Source organism: Hermetia illucens, chromosome 2, assembly GCF_905115235.1.
Source record: "Hermetia illucens chromosome 2, iHerIll2.2.curated.20191125, whole genome shotgun sequence".
In the NCBI taxonomy this organism is placed as follows: domain Eukaryota; kingdom Metazoa; phylum Arthropoda; class Insecta; order Diptera; family Stratiomyidae; genus Hermetia; species Hermetia illucens.
The window spans coordinates 84,242,231-84,266,491 of NC_051850.1; the positions used below are offsets into that span (position 1 = coordinate 84,242,231).

General features: G+C 42.6%; 1 protein-coding gene across 1 annotated transcript; it reads right to left on the reverse strand.

The window, feature by feature from the left end:
- Positions 1–1,821: 1,821 nt before the first annotated feature.
- Positions 1,822–20,079, reverse strand: LOC119650098 (nuclear RNA export factor 2). The gene is made up of 13 exons (XM_038052617.1): positions 19,673–20,079; positions 19,357–19,618; positions 6,887–7,080; positions 6,589–6,723; positions 6,388–6,528; positions 3,719–3,808; positions 3,416–3,659; positions 3,009–3,346; positions 2,808–2,955; positions 2,514–2,755; positions 2,326–2,445; positions 2,070–2,272; positions 1,822–2,007 (listed from the first exon to the last, which is right to left on the reverse strand). Exons 1-13 carry the CDS (start codon positions 19,958–19,960, stop codon positions 1,905–1,907), a joined length of 2,508 nt encoding a protein of 835 aa, XP_037908545.1. The 5' UTR covers positions 19,961–20,079; the 3' UTR covers positions 1,822–1,904.
- Between the last annotated feature and the right edge of the window lie 4,182 nt (positions 20,080–24,261).

A 24,261-nucleotide genomic window follows, 5' to 3' on the forward strand; every position in this document is an offset into this window, starting at 1 on the left:
CACCCGGAAAGTCTATATGGGCAATATCTATGGTAGAAAAAGAAGACGAGCAGACCCTGCCTGAGATGGAGCGATGGCGTAGGTCAGGACGCCAGGCAGCTTTTAGGGATATCGAATTGGTGGACCTCGGCGCAAAACCGGGATGTCTGGAGTTCCTTATTAAGGCAGGCCTAGACCGGATACCGGTTGTTGCGCCGTTGATGTTGATGATGATGAATTTTCTAGCTGGTCGACTAGCGAATGAAGAGCTTTAGAGCAGGTCTCGCATGGACTTTGGGTGCGGCCTCACAATAGTTCAAGAACATCCTCGGCATCTAATTGCAGTTGAGGAGTCTCGAGAAAAGAGGTTCAACCGTTACGTTTTACAGACCGGTACCAATCTGCTGTTCTACCTCCGCAAAGGGTGTGTATGAATATACAGAGGCAGAGAGGAACTACTTGATGGGGGTTCGTGTACCATAAGAAACAAAGTTATAGGACGCGATTCGCAGCGATGAAACTAAGCGGTCGTGCATAGCATTCTAGAGACGAACCGTCATGGCCCAGTTCATCACGCATCAGTTGTTGTGAGCCCCAGTGCACAGGAGAATGTTGAAATTTGATGGTTAGAAAGTCGATAATCTCGCTTGAACTAGTGCTTGAATTTGTAAAGCGACATAAACGTCGTTACTCTTTCCCGTGTGGAAGGATCATGCCGATGAGTCAAGCCCAAGTGATTGGGCAAGGACAGAAGGAAGGCGACGTCAGTCGTATGTAGTGATTACGCTGATGAGACATCGAATTTAGAGAGCCGGTCAATAGCAATTGAATGTAAGTAAAAAAAAAATCAAAAACATAACCGAAGCAAAGAAAACAAAGACGAAGTTAGGAAAGAAGTAAAAGAAAATATGTAGCTAAAATAAAAATAATAAAATGCAGGAATTATTCAAATGAATTAAGAGCGAGTTAGAGAAAAAAGAAAACCAATAACCAAAAGATCTCCCTCGTCGTAATAATAAATAACCAAATCAAAATAAAAACGAATCCCGATAATTAATTCTTCCTGATTTGGTATCTGAGAAAAAAGGGGGATGAGGTATTGGAGACGGAATAGGGAGAGTTTAGGCCAACTGTCTTCGTATTCCATCTAAGTTTCATATTACCCTTCGCTTCGTTTCGACAAAGAGGAAAGAGTTTTAAAAATTCTAATCGAACCAGATTGTCATTTCACATGAAAGTAAGGCGAGACATTCTTCAGAAGCTCAGGCGGCAATACCTTTAAGTATGGTCGCAAACTAGCATATGGAAGGCAATCATCTAAGAGATGATAAGTCCAAGTGCAAGGTATACTGCCAAAGAATAGGGAGCTTCATTCTCTCTGCTGGGACTTATGGACTTAGCACCACTTGCTTCCGAAAGTTACGGGCACGTGGAGCGGAGCCGGGAACAACGCTGAGAAATTGATATCCTCTTTCTGAAACACCGAAACGAAGTTAGCTGCTGGAATCTGCTGTTTTCTACAGGTTCCATTAGATAGAACCTAATGAACATCGGCCTCTTTTTGGGTGCCATTTGTAGCGATTCTATAGACCACGCATTCCTGCCTTTAAGTATTCTGGCGCGATTTCCTCTGTTGGTATTTCAGGTTTTGGTGCGGTCCCACGCACAGGCTATAGGGAACGCGAAATAACCGCAAATGATATGATTAGGACTGAAGTGTCTATAAGGATAATATGGGCGATTACTAGATATGAGGTCCTTTTGGATATGCTGTAGTATTAAACGCAGCGATACAGAGGGTTATGTCGAATTACACAAAGGTAAAAATAAAACTTGTTGCTGTAACAGAATATTCACATATTATTAATTCTTTATCAAAACATTGACAGATACAGTTTCCTATGAAAAATCAATTTCGTCCACGGTTAGCTTTCACTAAACGCTGAGTCTGGAATACGATTTTCTTGGTTTAATTTGATGAAAACCTCTAGTGCTTTTTTGAAATCCCAATTCGCATCTTCGAAGCATCTAAGGCAGAATATTTGAAAATTGCCAGCTACATTTTAGATTGTACTGTGTGAGCGACTTACCGAGTGCACCAGATGTTTTTGAGACCTGTCATTCGCTGGAACATCACGAAAAGATATTCTTTATCTTCAACAGTCGGTTCTTGGAGTTTTGTCTTATTTGGTTTGGAATATCGGAAGGACATCTTCAGTTGATCATTTGTGGGGTTAGTAATGAAAATGATGTCGTTGATAATCTTGTATTCATTTGTATTTTTGAAAATACCCTGAAACAAACATTTATGGTATTCACAAGGTTTATAAGAAACAATAGAGTTACCAATTCAGTTGCGTGTTGTTTGAAAAGAAACGTTCTCGTGAAGGCGAGTCTAAATTCAACATCAGTAATAGTAGCAGGTTCTTGAAAAATACCAGATACAGTTAGGCAAACCAGCTTATCCTGGAAAAGTGGAAATACATTGAGACAACCCTTGAGCAGTTGCCAAAAACTCTTGCAATTCTACACACCGTGAAAATCGTGACATCAGTCGTAAAGCTGAAAAGGTCGTGTTCTGATGCGGGAAAGTATTTGAAGAAGTCTAAAACTGAATCTTTCTTATACATCACGTTCGGTGTCGGAACAAGTGGATCCGCCAGCAAGTTTCGATTCAACAATTCGTACTTTCTTGTTCGGCCCGTAGTGTATGAATTCAGTTTGGATGCGTCGTAGTTGAAACTTAGTGAAACTATGCATCGGCGATCGTACATTTCTAAAATATAATAAAATAAACAAATTCTTATCCCTAAAATGCTACACATTACCTATGAGTTGAGATCTTAGCGGTGAATCGAATATTGGGAAATAGTGATTTATGAAGTGGTCAACAAATCCATAAGCTTCTAGGGAGCAAAGGAAGTTCCGTTCGACGCGCATAGCAGATGACACTTGCTTAGTGATGGGGTAACCATCCTACAAAACGTAGTTACATTTGAATTTGCTCAGAAAAGATCAAGGAAACTTACCAATTTGGTCAATTCCGGAAATATCTTTCTCACTTGCCTCACATAGTCACCCGCAGTTTTGAAATTTTTACAAAGTGGGTTACCATCTAGATTGAGTTCGGTAATTGGAATTTTTATGATATTTTCGAAATCTTTGAGGTTTTCAATGAGATTATTGTTCAGATCTAAAATTTTAATGCTTCTGGCCGAGTTTAATGTCTTTAGCGCTTTCACAGACGATATTCGGTTTTTGCCTAGCCGAATTTCTTCTAGATTCACAAGAAACCGGCGACTTGCAGTCGTCAAAACTGTTGCCAATGTATGAGGATGAGATAGGCACACAATCACATTTTTCAATTCTGATCATTAATGAAAAAAAGGAAAATGTGAATGAATCGAACAATGAAGTTAATTTAGATAGATGTAACCTGGTGACGTGTGAAGGCTCTCTAGATTCAAACATTTGTCCATTACGTTGAAGCGAGTTGACAGAGCGGCTATGATAGCCTTCATGGGCTCGACATGGCCTTTTTTAAAATCAGATACATTCATTTTTAATGTCATGGGAATATCGTCGCAGTCTGGTAGCCGTAGCGCTAACCCTACGTCCAGTAAACTTTCTAGTTGATCATGACAGCATCTTACGAAGAATGTGTCTTCAATTCTGGACGCCTGTTTTTGTGAAAAGGAGGATAAATTCCCTTGAATTTTCAGAGAAATGTTCGTATTACCTTATAGTAGCAAGGAAAAAATTCGCCTTCTACAATCTCAAAAATAGCTTTTAGGATGTTCCGTTTTGTACATTTACCTTTGTGTTCGACCTACAACAATTTCAAAAAATAATAATTATTTTACCTTGACATCTTGACGTGGCAACAAAGCGCTAGAAATGTGTTAGGTCATTGTTTACTGTTAACACTTAGTGCTAGTATTAGGTAAAATCCTACATCTGCCGAGATTGTGACAACTCGGAAATAATAATAACAATAAACTGCGGATGTTACCGAAGAGGAAGTTCGACGAGCCATAAACAGCTCGAAGAACTGGAGGGGCTCAGGTCTGGATCGGGTGCAGAATTTCTGGTATAAGAAATTTACCAGCATACACAGTCGGTTGGCACGCAGTATAAATGAGGTCATGAATCGGCCGGAGGAATTTCCACCCTTCCTCACCTTATCCCTAAGAAGCACACGGTGCAGGACTCCGCAGACACAAGACCGATTACTTGCTTACCAACCCTCTACAAATTCATCACGTCCATTGTTAGTGGAAGGGTCAATGCGCACCTCGAGGCCAACAACATTCTGTCCGAGGAGCAGAAGGGCTGCTGAGTTGGGTCAAGGGGTTGCAAAGAGCAGCTCATTATCGACTCGGTAGTTGTAGGACAAGCAACTAGAGGCCTTTAGTTGCTATATCGATTATGCCAGGGCTTTTGATAGCGTTCCGCATATCTGACTAATCGATATCCTACATCTGTATCGCATTGATCCCAAACTAATAAAGTTTTTGGCGACAGTCATGGAAGGGTGGCATACCACCTTATCGGTGCGTACATCTGAGGGTGCTAATACCTCAGAGCCCATCCGTATACGGAGGGGCATCTGCCAGGGGGATTCGTTGAGTCCCCTTTGGTTTTGTATGGCACTGAATCCCCTTTCATGACTACTGAATGATGTTAGAGGGCATGGTTTTGCAATAAAATATGGCCTACCGACGTGATATTCAGATGGAGTTTGGATTAGACAAGTGTCGAATCAAAGCCATCCGCAAAGGTCATCACAAGCCGCATGCCGGACATAGCATTGGTGACCTCCACATCGAAGCTATGACCGAGACAGACTTCTACAAGTATCTAGGAATTCTGCAAGGAACCCATGCTCGAGTTGGTGATCTGAAGGAAGCTCTGCTGTCTGAATTCCTGCGACGTGTAAAGCTGGTGCTGAAATCGCATCTCTCGGGGAAGAATAAAATAAGCGCGTTGAATGTATTCGCTATCCCTTCACTGGGTTATGCATTCGGAATATTGCCGTGGACGCTAAGTCGAATCGCTGCGCGCTTATTTTTACAACAAAGGGCACGCGAGTCCGTTGCATGCGGCTGTCTGTTGGCTGACTCCACTCAACTTGAAGGATCGAGTTTTCAATCCTCTGATTGGATGAAGTCGGACCAAGTCGGCTGACTCCACTCAACTTGAAGGATCGAGCTTTCAATCCTCTGATTGGATGAAGTCGGACCAAGAGGGGATCGATGAATGGAAGCCGAAGGCAATGCACGTTCAACACGTGAATTGCCTTTGGCAGCCATTTATCGATTTGCATTTGTCGAACGGATGGCTGTGTGCTGGGGAGCTCTTTGCTGAGACGGACGGGATCATGTGTGCCATTCAGGATGGCGTGGTCGCCAACAGAGCTTATAAAAAGCTCATCATGAAAGAATGGGTGAAGAACGACCAGTGCAGAATGTGTGGTTGGGAGTTAGAGACGTTGGACCATCTCATTTCTGGCTGTACTGTTATGGCACCGGTGCAATACATCACCAGGCATAATGCTGTATGTAAGGTTATCCATTATAACCTTGCATATAAGCATGGGCTGATCACGGGAACATGCCCGGTTTACCGATATGAGCCGCAAGTAATACTTGATAGTTCTGCTTACAACATGTATTGGGAGCGGCAAGTTCTGACTGATCGCCACAATCTACACAACAAGCCTGACGTACTGTTAGTTGACAAGACGGGTCGCTCCGCGTATATTATTGATGTTGCTATCCCCCATAATAGCAAAATTGAACTATGAGCCATTGGCTCGGGAAATCGAAGAAATTTGGCATCTCGAGCGGGTGGTTGTAGTTCCCATAATATTGTCAGCTACAGGTATTGTACCTAAATCCCTCAGGGCTTCTCTTGATGTCCTGGGACTTTCGCACAGTCTGGTTCACACCATGCAGAAGTACACCATTCTGCATACGTGCTCGATGTTGCGGGGAGTACTCGACGGATTCTCCCACTGACCTACCACCGGCCACCACCACCAGCGCCCCTTTAGTTTTTAAGAAGGTAGGATGTCCGAGCCTAAATGCTTGGCACTTAGTGCTAGTATTAGGTAAAATCCGGCATCTGCCGAGATTGTGATAACTCGGAAACAATAATTCAGCCCAAAGTAAGGAAACTCGGTGTTGGCACCGACGACTACCGCCGCGACTTATACTACGCAGAGCGGTAATGTTATTAGAAGTTATATTATAACATCACTTTTGTAATGGGTTTCACTAGTTCCCAGGTACAAAACTTTAAAAGGGTATTCTAATAAGCAAGGACGACAGAAGATTTCAAAGCATTGTTTGAAGATTGTCAATGCTTTAAATTAAGTAATATTTAAAATTTAAGTTGAATTCTTACCACCACTTGACACCACATATCACTTGTTCGATACATTGTGAAAGAGACGCGGTCTCTGTCGTCCAGTATTATGTCGCCAGGATACATCATCTCGATAGTATCAGTAGAAGTTTGCTTAATTTTTTCAGTACTGATGCCATCCTGAAAACGAAAAGGTAAACAAAACGAATTCAATTTTTTCTCTAAATACGGGTTACTAACCAACTTCTTTAATGTTGGCAAATATTTCTTAATTTCATCCAGATAATTCATTTCTGTAGTGCAAGGGTTTCCAGACACATATAGTTCGTCAACGTTGAGACATTTCAGTTCATTGAATTGGTGGGGGTGTTGAATCTGGAATATTTTTAAGTTTTTGGCATATCTTTAGTAATTTAATAATTAACAGTCGATTTTCAACTAAGTTTCCATTCATTAGTTACTTTCCTCGTAATTAAGTTTAAAAAGTTTATAACTGACAAAATACTTATAGAGCTGATGTTAGCCTCGCAGCTCTTACATTATTATGTCTGAGATCTATCATTTTGATGCTGGAATGGACAAACTCTTTTAGAGGGGAAGGATCCGTTATATTATTTTTTATTAGATTCAGTCCATTGATAGTGTTCAGGATGTTGTGATTTTGTGCGATAACTTTGCAGAGGAGCTCGAGTGCCGGTTTACTCCCTAAATTGATTATGATATCTGCCGCTTCTGGAAATGTATAAAAATTGATTTCATTATTATCTTTACATTATTTATTGATGCTACATGTATATAAGCATATTTGAAGTGAAACTATTGCCAGTTGAATAAGCAGGGGTAGATGAATTGTATAACAGGGGATAAATCCTTGATTGTGTTTTGAGTGATGACACGACGCAAGCATCAGCGGTGGCGGTCACTTTCCACGGACTATCTGTTGAGATAACTCTGTTTCCAGATTTTGAGTAAAACAGTGAAAGCGAAACTAGTCTAATGACTAATTTTTATGATGATTTTATTGATGTTTACCTTAAGCCTGATTCTGTTCGTCTTTTTCTCCATATCCTCCATTTGCTCAAGGTGCATGACTCTACTTTACCTCGATACAGAACGGACATTTTCGATTGCCATATGTCGCCCTGATAAGAGCCATAAGCTTTCCGGCCCTTCTTTTGCGTGGACATTCTAGATATACTCTCTTATCCAAATCCTCAAGTAATCCGATCAGTACAGGAGGATTCAGAACGGAAATCAACCTGCTTCCTGCTCTAGGATGAATATAGCTAATATATTCGCGACAGTTAAGAGTACACAAATATCCGTTCAATTGTCGTGTTTAAAGGGGGTGCCTTTCTCCGGAATTTTAATAAACATCCACTTTTTCCATTCACTAGCATAGCAAAGATTTCGCTTCTGTTTGGAGGAGCCATTCGTATTCGCATGTTACCTTCGTTTGTAATATCATTTACAAGGGTAATAAATACACCGGACGCGTTCCTTCCATCTTTTCAACTGTTTTCCATCATGAATGTCACTCCCGTGGTTGTGTGCTACCCCTCCGACCACCTTCAAACTCTTTCTTGATGTAGTACACGGCAACGAAACTGTTGCTATTTGCGGTGGCTTTTATTTTCTCACCAATGCAATGGTGGAATTTCTTTCTACGATAATGGAGTTCCACCGCATGACTCTCACTATGTAGCAGCCATCAAAGGAGCTCGGCTCCATGTGTTACCCATATTCACAAGATCAATTTGGCGATTTGGTCGATCTGATTAGATGTTCGTAACCGGGCAGTCGAAAATCAATTGACTTTGTGGCAAACTGGCTGCTCGAACAGTTTGCGCCGGTGACGAGGCTGCGAGAGTTATAGACTTCCAGAAATCACCAAGATCATGCTTTCCCATCACATGAAATTCAAGGTGTTTTAGAGCTCATCATGTTATTCGGATCACTTATGACTATCACAATATCATCTTTAGTTAGCCCTTCCTGAACTGTGTGTTGTTGTTGACTTTTCTCTACTATATCGGAAATTTCCGTTGATGGGTAGCACTACACAGTTGTGATGCTCACTAACCTGGAATGGAATCTTGCAATTAAGGTCCTGTCAGAAGCTGGCTCCCAGGTCAAGAGAGCACAACTTGCGAGAGTCGTCAGCAGCAGTTCTATACTGCCGCAATAGGGAGAGGAGTACTCACCATAATCCCCCCACTTCACTTCACTAAAATTTTCGCTCGAGTTGGGGAAAACATTCTGGGGGTCTCGATATAATTGTCGAGGAGCTTGCGCACATTCCAAAATGCAAATCATCTTTCATTTTCGATACCCAAAGGTCGTAGTCGTAACCTCAACCCCTATTCGAGGCGTTTTGACGTTTCGGTAACAAAAAGCTTGCTATTTTGCTAGCCCACAAATTTCTATCCCCTTTAATAATAATAATAATCGTTGGGGCAACAATCCATATTGGATCAGGGCCGTGAAGTGTGTTAGAGCACTTCATTCAAGACCGTAACGGTACACTACAAGGTAGCTTGTAGGAGGCAATGTGGTCAGCATTGCGCTGGCCCGAAATTATTACCTTGATTTGACTCAAGTACACATTCACAGCTGAGTCGACAGGTGTCCGACGCCAAATCACGATACAAATCTCACTGCCACCAGTGAGATTTGAACCGCGACCTTCCATACGACAGCCTTGTGCTCAAACCACGCAGCTATCCGGACACCTAACTTAATGCTCGGTCAAAAGATAAGACGCGTTCATGCCAAGGAATGTGGAAATGACCATTCCCCAGCAGAAAGGCCAATTACTGGTAAACTGTTGAATTGGCTGACCTTCTATTGGTTTGACACTGAGCTATACGAGCGGTTCAAAAGACGAATTGATCAGGAAAGAGAGGGAAGAAGGGCAGCTCCATAACGTAGATCGTAGAAATTTCAAGGTCGTTATCTAGTGAAGCAAGATAGGGGAACAAATCATTCGAGAAATGTCTATAACAAATAATAAAACGCTTATGATCTCTTCTCAGTAACACATCTTCCATCCACCAAATGCGGAGAAGAGCAAAAGGAGCGTGATGAACGCATGTAATTGTGAACGAGGCGGCCATGACTTCGAAAAACAATTTTCACAGCTAGAAAAATAATTGTTTTTCGGAGCCAAGAAAGAGAACTCAGACCGACAAGTCAGAAAATCAGATGAAGAGAAAAAGAAAGAGTCCAGCCAAGTAGGGACGGTGCCCGTATTTAGGCGATACCTTGGCTTCAATAGCTTACATACGGATACCAATGATAACTGACTATTCAATTAGCAGTGTCGCACGAAATGTTTGTTTGGAGTGCTTGGTTTGCGCGGGAACCAAATTCCAACCTTTCAGACTTGATAAATGTCAGTATATATAGGGAGACCACTGTAGACTCGGATTACTGTCTCGTTGGCATGCTGCTCCGAGCTCGAATAACAACATCATTAAGAACGCCCTCGGACAATCAGGCGAGAGTTAGCACTGAAGCCATCTACAACACAGCCCTCCCACATCTATAAGGCGGAAATGAATGCCGCAATAACCGTAGACAACAAAAGTCCTGAAGATGAAGCATCGACAAATAATCTTCACAAGTACCTGGAAAACATTATCATTGATATGGCCACAAACATATGATGCCCCAGACGCAGAAAAAGTCGCAACAACTGTTTCGACGATGAAGAGTGTTGCATACCGAATAATGTTGCATTCTCAAAGAAGGCGGGCACGTGCAGAGACTTATCACGAACTCCGTGGAGCGGAGAAGCGACTTCACAGACATAAAAAGAAAGCTTGGGCGAACCAACAAGTCTGTGAATTTGAAACGTACAGGGAGCAATTGCACTAGGCGCGGAAGTTTTACCAACATCAGCAGAATGAAGTCCTGTACACCTCGATGCTCATCCTGCCGAGGCACAGAGAGAAATCTGATTTCTGACTGAATGGGCATATGGGGGCGATGGTTTGAGCATTTTGATGAATAACTGAACAATTAGAATATCGGTGAGTTGGAGGTTCGGCGAACTGAAGACCACGGAAAAATACTGCCACCACCAAGTAGAGAAGAAAGAGTTCGTGCCATTCATCGGCTTAAAAGTCATAACTCACATCACAGCCGAACTGGTTCAATATAGCGGCGACCAACTACACCAAGCGGTTCATCAACTTATGCTCAAGGTGTGGAACAGTGAATCAATGCCCGACGATTGGAAACGACGCATTATCTGTCCTATACATAAAAAAGAGAGAGGTATTACGTTGTTTAGTACCATCTGAGAGATGTTTTCTTCTATCTTGCTAGGTCGGATAGCCCCATACGCCCAGAACATCGTCGACCCACACCAAAGTGGCTTCACTCCAGGCAAATCAGCAAAAGATCAGATTTGCTCTCTGAAGGAAACCATGGGCAAACTGTTGCAATACGGCCACCGCTTGCACCATCTTTTCCTCTCCTCTCCCCATGATATTATAGCCAGGGTAAAACTGTACGCGGCCATGAGAGAATTCGGTATCCCGACGAAATTGGCAAGATGGACTAGTTTGACCACCAATGTGCGAGGCCAGATAAAACCAGCAGGATGCTCTTGAGCATTTGACATCAACAACAGTTTAAGGCAAGGATATATCTTACTTTGCACCCTTAAAAAGGCTCTGGAAAAAGTGATACGTGATGCTGAAGTAAATGCGGCAGGCACCGTCCTCTTTAAGTCCAGTCTACTACTGGTCTATGCTGACGATATCGACATCATAGGAGGAACAACCCGAGATGTACAAAGTGTCTTCATCCAGATCGAGCAAGCGGCGCGAGATCTTGGGACTGCATATCAATGAAGGCAAGGGAATTTATATAGTAGCAACGTTAGCACCAAAAACCAAACAACCAACATCAAATCGCACTGATCAAACGAAAACAATAAAGATAGGAGACTTCAACTTAGAGACCGTAGATAATTGCTTGTATGTCGAAAATCATCGAAAAATTGCAAAATCTTGGCCGGGTTCGAGAGAAGAATACTCCGAAAAATTTTTGGGCCCCCTACATGAGGATGGGCGACTCCATAGCCTTTATAACGATGAACTCTATGAGCGATAACATGACGTCTACTTGTGGATAAAATCAGACTCAATAGGTTGCGGTGGGCGGGTCACTTAATCCGTATGGATGAGGATAATCTAGCCCGCAAGAAAACGAGGCAGACCCTGTCTGAGATAGAGCGATGGCGTATGTCAGGACTCCAGACAGCCTTTAGGGATATCGAATTGGCGGACCTCGGCGCAAAACCAGGATGTTTGGAGTTCCTTATTAAGGCAGGCCTAGACCGGATACGGAATTTACATGTCGTATAGTTTTTCTATTGTGATGGTTCAGATTGTAGATATGAGTTAGAAAGGATAAACTGACGAGAAGAAAGTGGGGATTTTTTGGTGATGAGCGCGATGAATAATTTGCGCAATAATATAAAGAGGCAAATTTCGGGCAGCGAGCATGCGATTGCATACGTGGACAAACTGGTTTGTTTATTCTGATCATTTACCTTGATTGAAATGAGTTAAACATTTTTGGATTTGCGTGGCAACCATGAGGAAGGGTCTGGAGTGCCAGGATCTAAACTACATGTTAATTGTGGGGATGCGCTTCAATACTTTGAACGATTTTGAGATGTGGAAAAAGTTGGATATGAACACAAGTCAATTATGTACATCAATTTATTCGAATCAATATTTTGGCGAGTGTAGTCAAGGAGCCTTCATAAAAAATGCACTGGACCCGTTTACCAAGAATTGCATCTATTGTGAAGATTCGACGCTATCAAACCACAGCTCCATTTGAAGGACAATTTCCATATTGGCCAAGGACAGACCCCTCTTTGACATGTTCGTCCGTTTAGAGGTTTAAAAGTGCAAATAAGGAATAAAGATAATGGATAATAGAATCAGGCAACTCCTCCAGTATTTTATGTAAATAATAGATAAAATACTGGTCCAAATCCAAATAAAGAAGCAGTAAAGTAAAATAAAAGGCTGAGATAACGGAAAAAGATAAATAAAATACAGTTAGGGCTACTCTTCTGTGCGAACTCCTACCTTATCTCTCTTGGTGACAAGTGTAACAAGAAAACGCATTCATTGTCATCACAAAAATGACCATGCCACTTAAGAAGCCTGGGCAAAATGCCCCAGTTTGTCGAGAACTGTCTGCATCGTAAATAGTGGTACCTTCACTGGTAGCATGAAGGTACTTGGAAAAAATCTACGGAAGAATCGCATCGATATCGGCACTCTACAAGCAGCTCGACGATTGTCCGATGTCAGAAGCGAATGCGGTAAAAATGGATATTGAAAGCCCACGTACTCAATATAGTGTTGGAATGGCCATTTCAGCGGTTGCCATTGAAAGGGTTGATAGATTTAATGCTCGGCTGGTAAGCTTACTAATATCTCAGATGGTTCAGTTCTTCACGTTAGACGCATTACAGACAGGTCGACCTGATGCCGGGAAATATTGCTTCTTGTAACTACAAAGCCATAAAGACTTGTAACTTGATGGAGAAGATCTAAATGGTCGTACGGCAGGCGGTAGCGGGTGCCTTGGGCGAAAAGGGTTTGACAATGAGACTGACGATCGTATTATAGAATTTCTAGACACGCCCGACTTTGTACTTGTCAATACATGGTTTATTAAAGAATTACCTCATTTTCCTAAATGGGAGAAGTAAAATGCAACTCGACTACATCCTCATACGACACTGGCATCTTAGCGCTGTCACTGACAGCTTCATTAAAACAACGAGAGAGGCACACTAGCCTACTTGCGAATTGAGTGGTGGCGATTTTGCGAGAGAAAAAAGAAATGCCGAACGTCGGAGAAACTTGTAATCAAGCTAAAAACACAATCCATAAAGCGGTCTAGGTAAACCTCACGATCACCAAGCCTGGCAAGCAGTTCATCACCCGAAATACTTGGCTGTAGATGACGATGTTCAAATGAAGAAATGCCTTCATTATAAATTTTCGTCGATAAAACGCTCGCAAATTGGCAAATTTACAAGAATGCGAAAGGAAATTTTGGTTGACTGATCCCAATAAAGCAGATACTATCATTGTCAGTGGCAACGACCTTCCGACGTATTTCGGATCGACGTTATCTGCCAGTGGTGAACAGCATCAACGGTTCTCAGTACTGTTCGCCTATCAAGGCAATGAAAGGCGTGGCGTAACTCATCATGATCAGATCAGAAATAAGGACATTCGCGATCGATATAAGGTTGTACTAATTGTGAACAAACTGCAAGAAACCGTCTTCGATAGTATGGTCATGCAATTCTCACTGACGGGAAACAATCAAAAGTCGACCGAAACAACGACGGCTTGATACACTGGATAGTGATTTGAGAGCCTTTCGACTCCATCAAAATCGAACCTATGAACAAGAAAAATGACGCAGTCGATCTAGAAAAACCGATCCCGACATTCAACGGGACAAAGACTAAAGAAGAAGTAGAGTCACCGATTCAGAGTCCAGAGGACACAAAGATCTGGTTACAAGTTTTACGGAAACCCATTCCCTTTTGGTCAGGGGTTGTATAATTCGTTAAAAACATTCCCTGAATTTCGCAAAAGACGGCTAAAAGAGAGATTTGTGGGGTAGCAACCAGAAATTCTCGAAATTTCTTATGCTCAGAAACGGTTACGACGCCTCGGAATAACCAATCTTTCGGCTACGAGCTATTGCTTTCGGCTCTGGAATGTGAGAACACTTCTCAGTGACGGTAGTGCGGCTACCTAGAAAGCTCACTTATTCTAACTTCAGCGATACAGGTTAGATTTTCCTGGGGTTAAGCGAGGTAACCCATCTCCCTCCAGTGGCGCATGAATGCATAATTTTCTGGGAACCGTTATAATACCGAATACTAATTGCGGGATTCCGGCCTAGGAGGAACATTTCAATAGCGCAATGCAGCGCACCAACGAAGTCTTTCGTTGTAGAGGAGACGGAGCAAGTAGTTCGGAAGAGGCTTCCTAAAGGTGGCATTGCGAGCGTGAATGCCATTGTGGGCTCTGCTAACACCTCACTCGGAGGTGTGATGGAAAAACACGGTCTTGGGAATTATGAGAGGTTTGCAGCCTTCCTTAGTCTTCACCGTCCCGTCATTAATGGCAAATTTTCGAGGGCATAACTTGCCATAAGGTCAGTTGAGTTTCAACTGGTCGACAACGCACATCTAATCACATCGCGGTCAGCAGTAGATGTAATATTTGTCTTTTGGATGGGTGACACGAGAGAGGCGCTGTTAGTGAAATCATTTCGATCATCAATTCGCTCAAGCAGGATAAGGTCGTCGGGCGCGGAACTCATTAAATCTGCTACTGTCTCCGCAAAGTTGCTTCTTCCACTCATCTGTGAACTCTGGGAATCTGATCTTTCCTAGTGAATGAAAGAAGGATGATTCTCAAATTTCTGGGGAAGGGTACTCATCTTGAGTGGCGAGGTATTTGCGCTTTCCCTGCTGTCGAAAAGATTGTAGCATAAAATATTGCTGGAACGTATTGAAGAAAGCTTGATCGTCAGAGAGCCGGTTGGGCTCCGTGCTGGATTCTCCTGCACTGATCGCATCAACACCCTACGGATCATTTTGTGGTAGTATTCGGCGTTCAGATCTCCGCTTCCATCTGTTCTTCATTGATTTCAAGACTGTTTTCGGTAGAATTAGCAAGAAGTATATCTGGAATGCTCTACACAGAAGGGGAATTTCCTGAGAAATTAATAATAATCGTTGGCGCAACAATCCATATTAGATCAGGGCCTTGAAGTGTGTCAGAGCACTTCATTCAAGACCGTAACGGTACACTACAGGATCACAGTACCCTGCAGGAGGCAATGTGGTCAGTATTGCGCTCGCCCGAGATTATTACCCTGATTTGACTCAGGTACTCATTCATAGCTAAGTCGACTGGTATGCGACCTTAAATCACGATACAAATCTCACTGCCACCAGTGAGATTCGAACCGCGACATTTCATACGACAGCCTTGTGCTCTAACCACGCAGCTATCTGGACAGAAATTAATAAATATTATTAGAATGGCGTGTGATGGTACAAAAGTCGCCCTGTGTCGAGGCGAAATTTCATAGGAACTTGTAATTCAAAGTAGAGTCCGACAAGGATGCATTTAGGAAAGGCGAGAATTCATTGTTGGGAAGTGTAGTGTCCTTGGGAAGACCATGGGAGAACTAACACACATTTCTTCGAACCGGCAACAACAGCGTGTAGCTCCATCTGGAAAATATCGGCCATCGTTTACATTAAAAGGACACAAATGACATCAACTACACAGGTGAAAAGTGTAGTCCCCACGTACACTCTGAAGTGCTTCTTGCCGCGAAGCATCGCCGAAGGTTATCAGGTGTCCTGGAAACCGGGATGGCCTTCTGAGAGCATATGTTCCGGGAGAATCCCTGCTCTCGTCTGGGTTATTTGTGACTAGCCGCCTCGTGGGAATTTCATGGTGGTTATGCCCATATCAGAGCAGAGCCCGAGCGTGGGATTGCACTGTACAACTCGAGCGCAGTTCCTCCTAAACGCGCCATGTGCGCAATGTTAGATGGGCCTCACTGGTATGAATTCTGAGCCTGCACTCAGTAGAAATCAGTACCGCTAAGCCAGTCACGGCGGGGCTCTGATTATGGTCTCAGAATCAATCCGGCAAGTACTCAAGTTAAACCCCAGAACCTTTATTAACTTGGCCTTGGACACTGCCATGTTTCATGTTTACCAGAAAGATTCGGAGAAACTTGTAATCAAGCTAAAAACACAATCCATAAAGCGGTCTAGGTAAACCTCACGATCACCAAGCCTGGCAAGCAGTTCATCACCCGAAATACTTGGCTGTAGATGACGATGTTCAAATGAAGAAATGCCTTCATTATAAATTTTCGTCGATAAAACGCTCGCAAATTGGCAAATTTACAAGAATGCGAAAGGAAATTTTGGTTGACTGATCCCAATAAAGCAGATACTATCATTGTCAGTGGCAACGACCTTCCGACGTATTTCGGATCGACGTTATCTGCCAGTGGTGAACAGCATCAACGGTTCTCAGTACTGTTCGCCTATCAAGGCAATGAAAGGCGTGGCGTAACTCATCATGATCAGATCAGAAATAAGGACATTCGCGATCGATATAAGGTTGTACTAATTGTGAACAAACTGCAAGAAACCGTCTTCGATAGTATGGTCATGCAATTCTCACTGACGGGAAACAATCAAAAGTCGACCGAAACAACGACGGCTTGATACACTGGATAGTGATTTGAGAGCCTTTCGACTCCATCAAAATCGAACCTATGAACAAGAAAAATGACGCAGTCGATCTAGAAAAACCGATCCCGACATTCAACGGGACAAAGACTAAAGAAGAAGTAGAGTCACCGATTCAGAGTCCAGAGGACACAAAGATCTGGTTACAAGTTTTACGGAAACCCATTCCCTTTTGGTCAGGGGTTGTATAATTCGTTAAAAACATTCCCTGAATTTCGCAAAAGACGGCTAAAAGAGAGATTTGTGGGGTAGCAACCAGAAATTCTCGAAATTTCTTATGCTCAGAAACGGTTACGACGCCTCGGAATAACCAATCTTTCGGCTACGAGCTATTGCTTTCGGCTCTGGAATGTGAGAACACTTCTCAGTGACGGTAGTGCGGCTACCTAGAAAGCTCACTTATTCTAACTTCAGCGATACAGGTTAGATTTTCCTGGGGTTAAGCGAGGTAACCCATCTCCCTCCAGTGGCGCATGAATGCATAATTTTCTGGGAACCGTTATAATACCGAATACTAATTGCGGGATTCCGGCCTAGGAGGAACATTTCAATAGCGCAATGCAGCGCACCAACGAAGTCTTTCGTTGTAGAGGAGACGGAGCAAGTAGTTCGGAAGAGGCTTCCTAAAGGTGGCATTGCGAGCGTGAATGCCATTGTGGGCTCTGCTAACACCTCACTCGGAGGTGTGATGGAAAAACACGGTCTTGGGAATTATGAGAGGTTTGCAGCCTTCCTTAGTCTTCACCGTCCCGTCATTAATGGCAAATTTTCGAGGGCATAACTTGCCATAAGGTCAGTTGAGTTTCAACTGGTCGACAACGCACATCTAATCACATCGCGGTCAGCAGTAGATGTAATATTTGTCTTTTGGATGGGTGACACGAGAGAGGCGCTGTTAGTGAAATCATTTCGATCATCAATTCGCTCAAGCAGGATAAGGTCGTCGGGCGCGGAACTCATTAAATCTGCTACTGTCTCCGCAAAGTTGCTTCTTCCACTCATCTGTGAACTCTGGGAATCTGATCTTTCCTAGTGAATGAAAGAAGGATGATTCTCAAATTTCTGGGGAAGGGTACTCATCTTGAGTGGCGAGGTATTTGCGCTTTCCCTGCTGTCGAAAAGATTGTAGCATAAAATATTGCTGGAACGTATTGAAGAAAGCTTGATCGTCAGAGAGCCGGTTGGGCTCCGTGCTGGATTCTCCTGCACTGATCGCATCAACACCCTACGGATCATTTTGTGGTAGTATTCGGCGTTCAGATCTCCGCTTCCATCTGTTCTTCATTGATTTCAAGACTGTTTTCGGTAGAATTAGCAAGAAGTATATCTGGAATGCTCTACACAGAAGGGGAATTTCCTGAGAAATTAATAATAATCGTTGGCGCAACAATCCATATTAGATCAGGGCCTTGAAGTGTGTCAGAGCACTTCATTCAAGACCGTAACGGTACACTACAGGATCACAGTACCCTGCAGGAGGCAATGTGGTCAGTATTGCGCTCGCCCGAGATTATTACCCTGATTTGACTCAGGTACTCATTCATAGCTAAGTCGACTGGTATGCGACCTTAAATCACGATACAAATCTCACTGCCACCAGTGAGATTCGAACCGCGACATTTCATACGACAGCCTTGTGCTCTAACCACGCAGCTATCTGGACAGAAATTAATAAATATTATTAGAATGGCGTGTGATGGTACAAAAGTCGCCCTGTGTCGAGGCGAAATTTCATAGGAACTTGTAATTCAAAGTAGAGTCCGACAAGGATGCATTTAGGAAAGGCGAGAATTCATTGTTGGGAAGTGTAGTGTCCTTGGGAAGACCATGGGAGAACTAACACACATTTCTTCGAACCGGCAACAACAGCGTGTAGCTCCATCTGGAAAATATCGGCCATCGTTTACATTAAAAGGACACAAATGACATCAACTACACAGGTGAAAAGTGTAGTCCCCACGTACACTCTGAAGTGCTTCTTGCCGCGAAGCATCGCCGAAGGTTATCAGGTGTCCTGGAAACCGGGATGGCCTTCTGAGAGCATATGTTCCGGGAGAATCCCTGCTCTCGTCTGGGTTATTTGTGACTAGCCGCCTCGTGGGAATTTCATGGTGGTTATGCCCATATCAGAGCAGAGCCCGAGCGTGGGATTGCACTGTACAACTCGAGCGCAGTTCCTCCTAAACGCGCCATGTGCGCAATGTTAGATGGGCCTCACTGGTATGAATTCTGAGCCTGCACTCAGTAGAAATCAGTACCGCTAAGCCAGTCACGGCGGGGCTCTGATTATGGTCTCAGAATCAATCCGGCAAGTACTCAAGTTAAACCCCAGAACCTTTATTAACTTGGCCTTGGACACTGCCATGTTTCATGTTTACCAGAAAGATTCCACTAGATTTATCTGCACTTTGCACTGGTCTTCGGTTATACGTCCTTGGATATCAAAAGAACGACGGCGAAACAAGAATTTATCAGCTAGAAAGACATGAGAATTTTGGTCACTTTGGAAATAAATCGTAATTTATAATTCCAACAGACTTTGAAGGAGAGATCTGCTCCTTTGTCGGGGAACACACAAAATTATCTGTGAGAATCGGCAGAATAGCTGTAACTAATTGGCCCCTAAACAAAAGTTTGTTGCAACACCAGGGACATACCCGCGAAGTTCCCAATTTGTTGCAAGTTGAGAACATTCGATATCTGGTCGGTGGTTTCCAGGCGTTTGAACTGCCGTTCGACAATTTTCTCCAGCACTTTCTGAGGGAAAATCTGGCCGGAAGAATACTGCGCTGCGTTGAGGGAAATGTTCAAATTCACCAACTTGTGGTCCGGCATCCGCAAACTTAGCTCCCTGTGGAACAGCTTCTGGATTGCCTCTTTGCAACCTCGAACGATAAACATGTCGGTCACTCTCCCTTCCTGTAAGCAAATGCTCATTATTGATATGTTCACCTGGGGCTGCGGGACGCTCACCTTATATCCGACTGGGTAGAATTCGCTGTCACCGATGATGTTGAAGAATGCATCCAGGATATCTGCTTTGCTGTACATACCCCGGTGGTGGACGTCAATCAAGTGCCAGGTGTAGGAGGCATTCAGCAATGAATTCCGGTAAGAGCTGGTCTGGTAGTAGGATTGCGACCCGACTCGGTTAATCCTTATGGGCTTGTAGCCGGCTTTCATTGTGATTAGGTCATCCATTCCATGGTCTGAATGGCTCGTGCCCTGATTGTTGCGGGGGAGATTCCTGTGCATTGACATGGCTTCTAATAAATTTCCAACAATAGAGCTCGATACCGGTTAATCCTTCGAATAAAGTTTGACGTTTGTGATTAGAAGATAAATATTAGTTTACATATCTTCTTCTTCGCAACGCGGTTGCTTTTCTATGATTCTTTGCAGATGTGCATGTGCGTTTAACGTTGAGTAAAACATTGGCAATTCCGAACACTAAAGTGTTAGCCATAATGACGCAGGGGTTTGCAACAATTGAAGAAATTCGCGTATTTGCATTACACAATATTTATTGATAAAAACATTACTTAAATTCCACGCTTTTCGTTTAGTATTTCATTTTTAGCACCATGCCAATAATTTGAGGAGTTAGAAATCTAAATATTTTCTAGAATAGGATAATCTTTCGCTAATATATTCGGGTTATGTTCGAAATGACATTGAAGCTGCTTGTAACCTAATTTCCAAAAGCAGGACTCAGACACACAGAATTTGTGGACACATGAATATAACCAATAAGGAAATCATGTGCTCCAAGTAGGTTCCTTAGTCAGCGAAAAAATCAAAATTTTCCACGGGTTGGCCGAATGCCGCCAGTTCTTATCCTTTATGAATATCGTTGGCATGATGCTGCGGCTAGAATTACAACACCACCTATTTGATTTCCATAACAAAAAAAAGCTCAAAACATTTGCATTGATGATATTTGTAAGCCACCAAAGGAACGGAACCCCGGACAATCTTAAAAAAGTCGGGAAACCGGAAACTAGACACTTCAGGTAAGAAAGGTTTTATTTCTTATGTATATATGTAAGTATATTTGAGTGCAGAAATCTACTATTTGCACGTAGCTCGTAATATATTATATATGTATATTTATCATGTCAACCTTCTCACTTTAATGTGATATTGATGTTTGATATTTTGGGTTGCAGCAAATTTACACGGAAAAGATTACTGAGCTCCCATAACTTTATTATCTGAATCGGAGGCGTTGATTAATTTGTATACCTAGGAAGCGTGGTTTCTGCCGACTGGGGCAACGAATTGGATGTCCCTTGGCGCATTAACAGTACAACATCCGTCTTTGCTTATCTAAAGTCTGGAAATACAGTTATCTCAACATTGAGATCAAGTGGAGATTGTTCTCTGCTAATATTCTTTCTAGGTGAGCACTTGTCTACAACGTGATCAGAAAGGAGAAGTGGCAATGGATTCCATTTTTGGCTACGCCATGCAGTGAGACCTTATTCTTCCGACGAATAGGTCCCCCTAAGAGGACTTGGTGCAGAACAGTAGAGGAGCAGTGCGGGCGTCTCGGGAAATCTTGAAAAAAGTTGAAGTGCATTTCAGCGAACCGTAAATGGTGGCGCATAGTCGTGATTGACACCCCATACTTCACCAAGAGGTGAATGACAACCATATGTATAAGTTGCAAAACAAATCAAATTTGTGCAATTAGAGAACACAAATTGATTTTTATTTGGCAATTAAAATAAATGGTATCACATATTTTGTGCGGAAAGGTGTTGCCACCAAGCTTAATGAAAGTGTGTATGGTTATCAGCCATGAGGCCCCGAGTTCAATCTATGCCCAAAGCAAGATTTCATTAACAAATTCATCATGATATGGCTTCATTACATAAATCTAGTCTCAAATGCTCATCAAAATTCCCTGAGGAAATAACAAAAGCTCATCATGATAGAAGTTCGAATCAAATATTTTGAATGCACAGAGAACGAGTTGGAGATTCATTGAAAGTGTAAAAGAGGGCTCACTGTGAATGAAAGCGCAAACTGGTATGGACAGGTACATTCTGGTTTCAAAACGTAGGACTAAAAGAATGCCACAATCACTTGCTGGAAAACTAGCGAAATATTACCAAAATTACGGCTCTAATCAAAAAAAGTTCGAACCGCCAAAAAAGGTAAAGTATTACGCACACCAATTGAAAAGCTCCAAGGACATTACTTGAAGTGCTAGAAGAGATCGAACCAGGGATAGATTTGCCTAGATTAAAGAAGCTTTAAAAGACAGAAATCCCAGGTGAGGTCGATATATAATACTATAAACCGTGAAAGAAGTCAACAGTCGTTCTATTGAGTGAAACTCCAACCTGATGGATTCAAATTTAAAAATGGTGGAACGCATTCAATATACAACCTACGCTAACTATTTCAACGAAGAATCGTTGCGTAAAAGACCTGGTCGTGCGTGGGCCAGAATAGTCAAGAATTTGCCATTTGTGGAGATCTGCACGCAACGCTAATAACATTAGCAATTGGTGTGGAGTACACACGGTTAACTACTTGATCGAAACAACAAATTCAACGTGCCGAGACTAGTATCACTTCCAACACCACATCTGCGTTTGGAGGCTTTAAAAATATAGCTCGGCAAACGTGAGCTATGATAACGTTTTGAAATCAGTACCTCAAAGCCAAGCAAATACAAGCACCTTATCTCATAATCTGGAAAGACTTCCCCATACACTAACTCAAACAATGAACCAGTTTATGGTCTCGATGTAAAACATAATGTAAGATCCTTCTCAGAAGTGAATGAATTAGCTCAAAATATACCACTGGAATGCAAACGGCGTCAGCCAGAATAAACTGGAAATATGACACTTTTTGACAAAGAAATCGACAGAATGCTCGTATCTCGCTTACAAAAACAATTTTCTAACTGATGGGTATCGCTTTTACGACACTCAGCATCCGTAAGGGAAAGTCCATGGCTGTACTGGAATACTTATCAGATCCCACATTAAGCATTATTGTCCAGAAGATTACTGCAAAGACTACCTCCAAGTGACTTCATTCCGATTACAGAAATGGGTTTGTTCTGGTATTGTTCTCCAAAGTTTAAATTGTCTTCTTAAAAAATCGACGAACTTGCCGCTCTGGGTAATAGATTTTTACCCGCTGGGGACTTTAAAGCTAAGCACACTCAAAGAAGATCCAGAGCGATCACCCCCAAAAAGAAGTAAATGTGGAACGCGCTAGCTCCAGACACTAGATTCGACATCGTCTCACTGGATAGTCTACTTATTGGTCAGCAGATCGGCGAAAAATCAGGGACCTCCTTTACTTTGGTGTTATTAAAACGTGTGGCGGGAGCTGATAACGAGCGAACCATGCTGTGAGCTATTTTCAGACCATTTGTCCATAATTATGACACTTGCGAGTATACCTATAGCTATAAATGTAGGAAACTAACAACCAAATCAAAGAACTAAAAGAAATCAAAGAACGAAAGTATATAAGCGCTCATCTACAAATCAACACTCCCTTGAAATCCGGAGGTGATGTAGACAAAGTCCTGTTAAAATTCAACAAAACAATGATCGTGTCTGCCCAGTTCTCTACCCCATGCCCATATATCGGCAATTTTCCAAAAAATAGTAGCCCGCATAGTATACTACAGATGGTCCAAGTAAAGCGCAAGTTGAGAAGACGCTCACAGATCTCCAGACTGAAGAAAACAATTAGCTTGAGCAAGTCGATCGCCCCATGAAGCTGTCAAGGATTAACGGGAAAAGAAATTGGAAGTTACTTATGAGGTTTATCGCCTACTCCATCAAAGGGATGAATGGGGGGTTAGAGCGCTGGCCTCTCGATTTCGTTGCGTTGGGTTCGAATTCCAGTCGCTGTGAGTGTTTGTGTTCATCTTGTGTTGGTCTGCCTGTTGGGAGCTCATCACTTGCATAGCATTAAATGGGATGATAATGGAACTTAAGCACAGTTTGTATGGATGCCCCATACTCCACAAAAGCGCGAAGAAGAGCTAAACAAATATCAACTTACTTTTGCCTGTGGGAAGCTACAAGAAGGACAAAGAGACCTACTCAATGCGAATCGCCCGGATGGGGTCAAAACTTCTAAGAATATCTATGGTTACGTCGAAGGGAAACTTCTCATTTCGAGTCAAATAAGATGCTCGCGTTTTTAAAGACAATATGGATGCAAAGAAACCGCCAGGACATGATCTTACCTTGAGGAAAATGCTGAAGGAACTGCCAGGGATCGTAACTAACTACTGTGACTCACAAAATCAACGCAATTCTACGTTTCGTATCTTGCCCCAATGGTTGGAATGTTCCAAAAATTATAATCCGCCATCGTTCCATCTGAGCTAGGGTCCAACACGTTTTCTTTTCTACAATATCTGTGCCCTTATAGACTCTCCGGGCTGCATCATCCTCTTCCGTATGTAGTTGGTCGCCTCCATATTTAACTAATTCGGCTATAATTCTATCGGCTCCTGGCGACTTATGGTTTTTAAGCCAATAAATTGCACAGATTGTTTCTTCCATGGTTGCTCG

Coding starts and splice junctions, on each gene's coding strand:
- LOC119650098 (XM_038052617.1), bottom strand. CDS start 19,960: ATGTCAATGCACAGGAATCTCCCCCGCAACAATCAGGGCACGAGCCAT. Junction 19,619..19,672: donor TCTACCCAGTCGGATATAAG/GTGAGCGTCCCG, acceptor ATTTGCTTACAG/GAAGGGAGAGTGACCGACAT. Junction 2,756..2,807: donor GCTAAGATCTCAACTCATAG/GTAATGTGTAGC, acceptor ATTATATTTTAG/AAATGTACGATCGCCGATGC.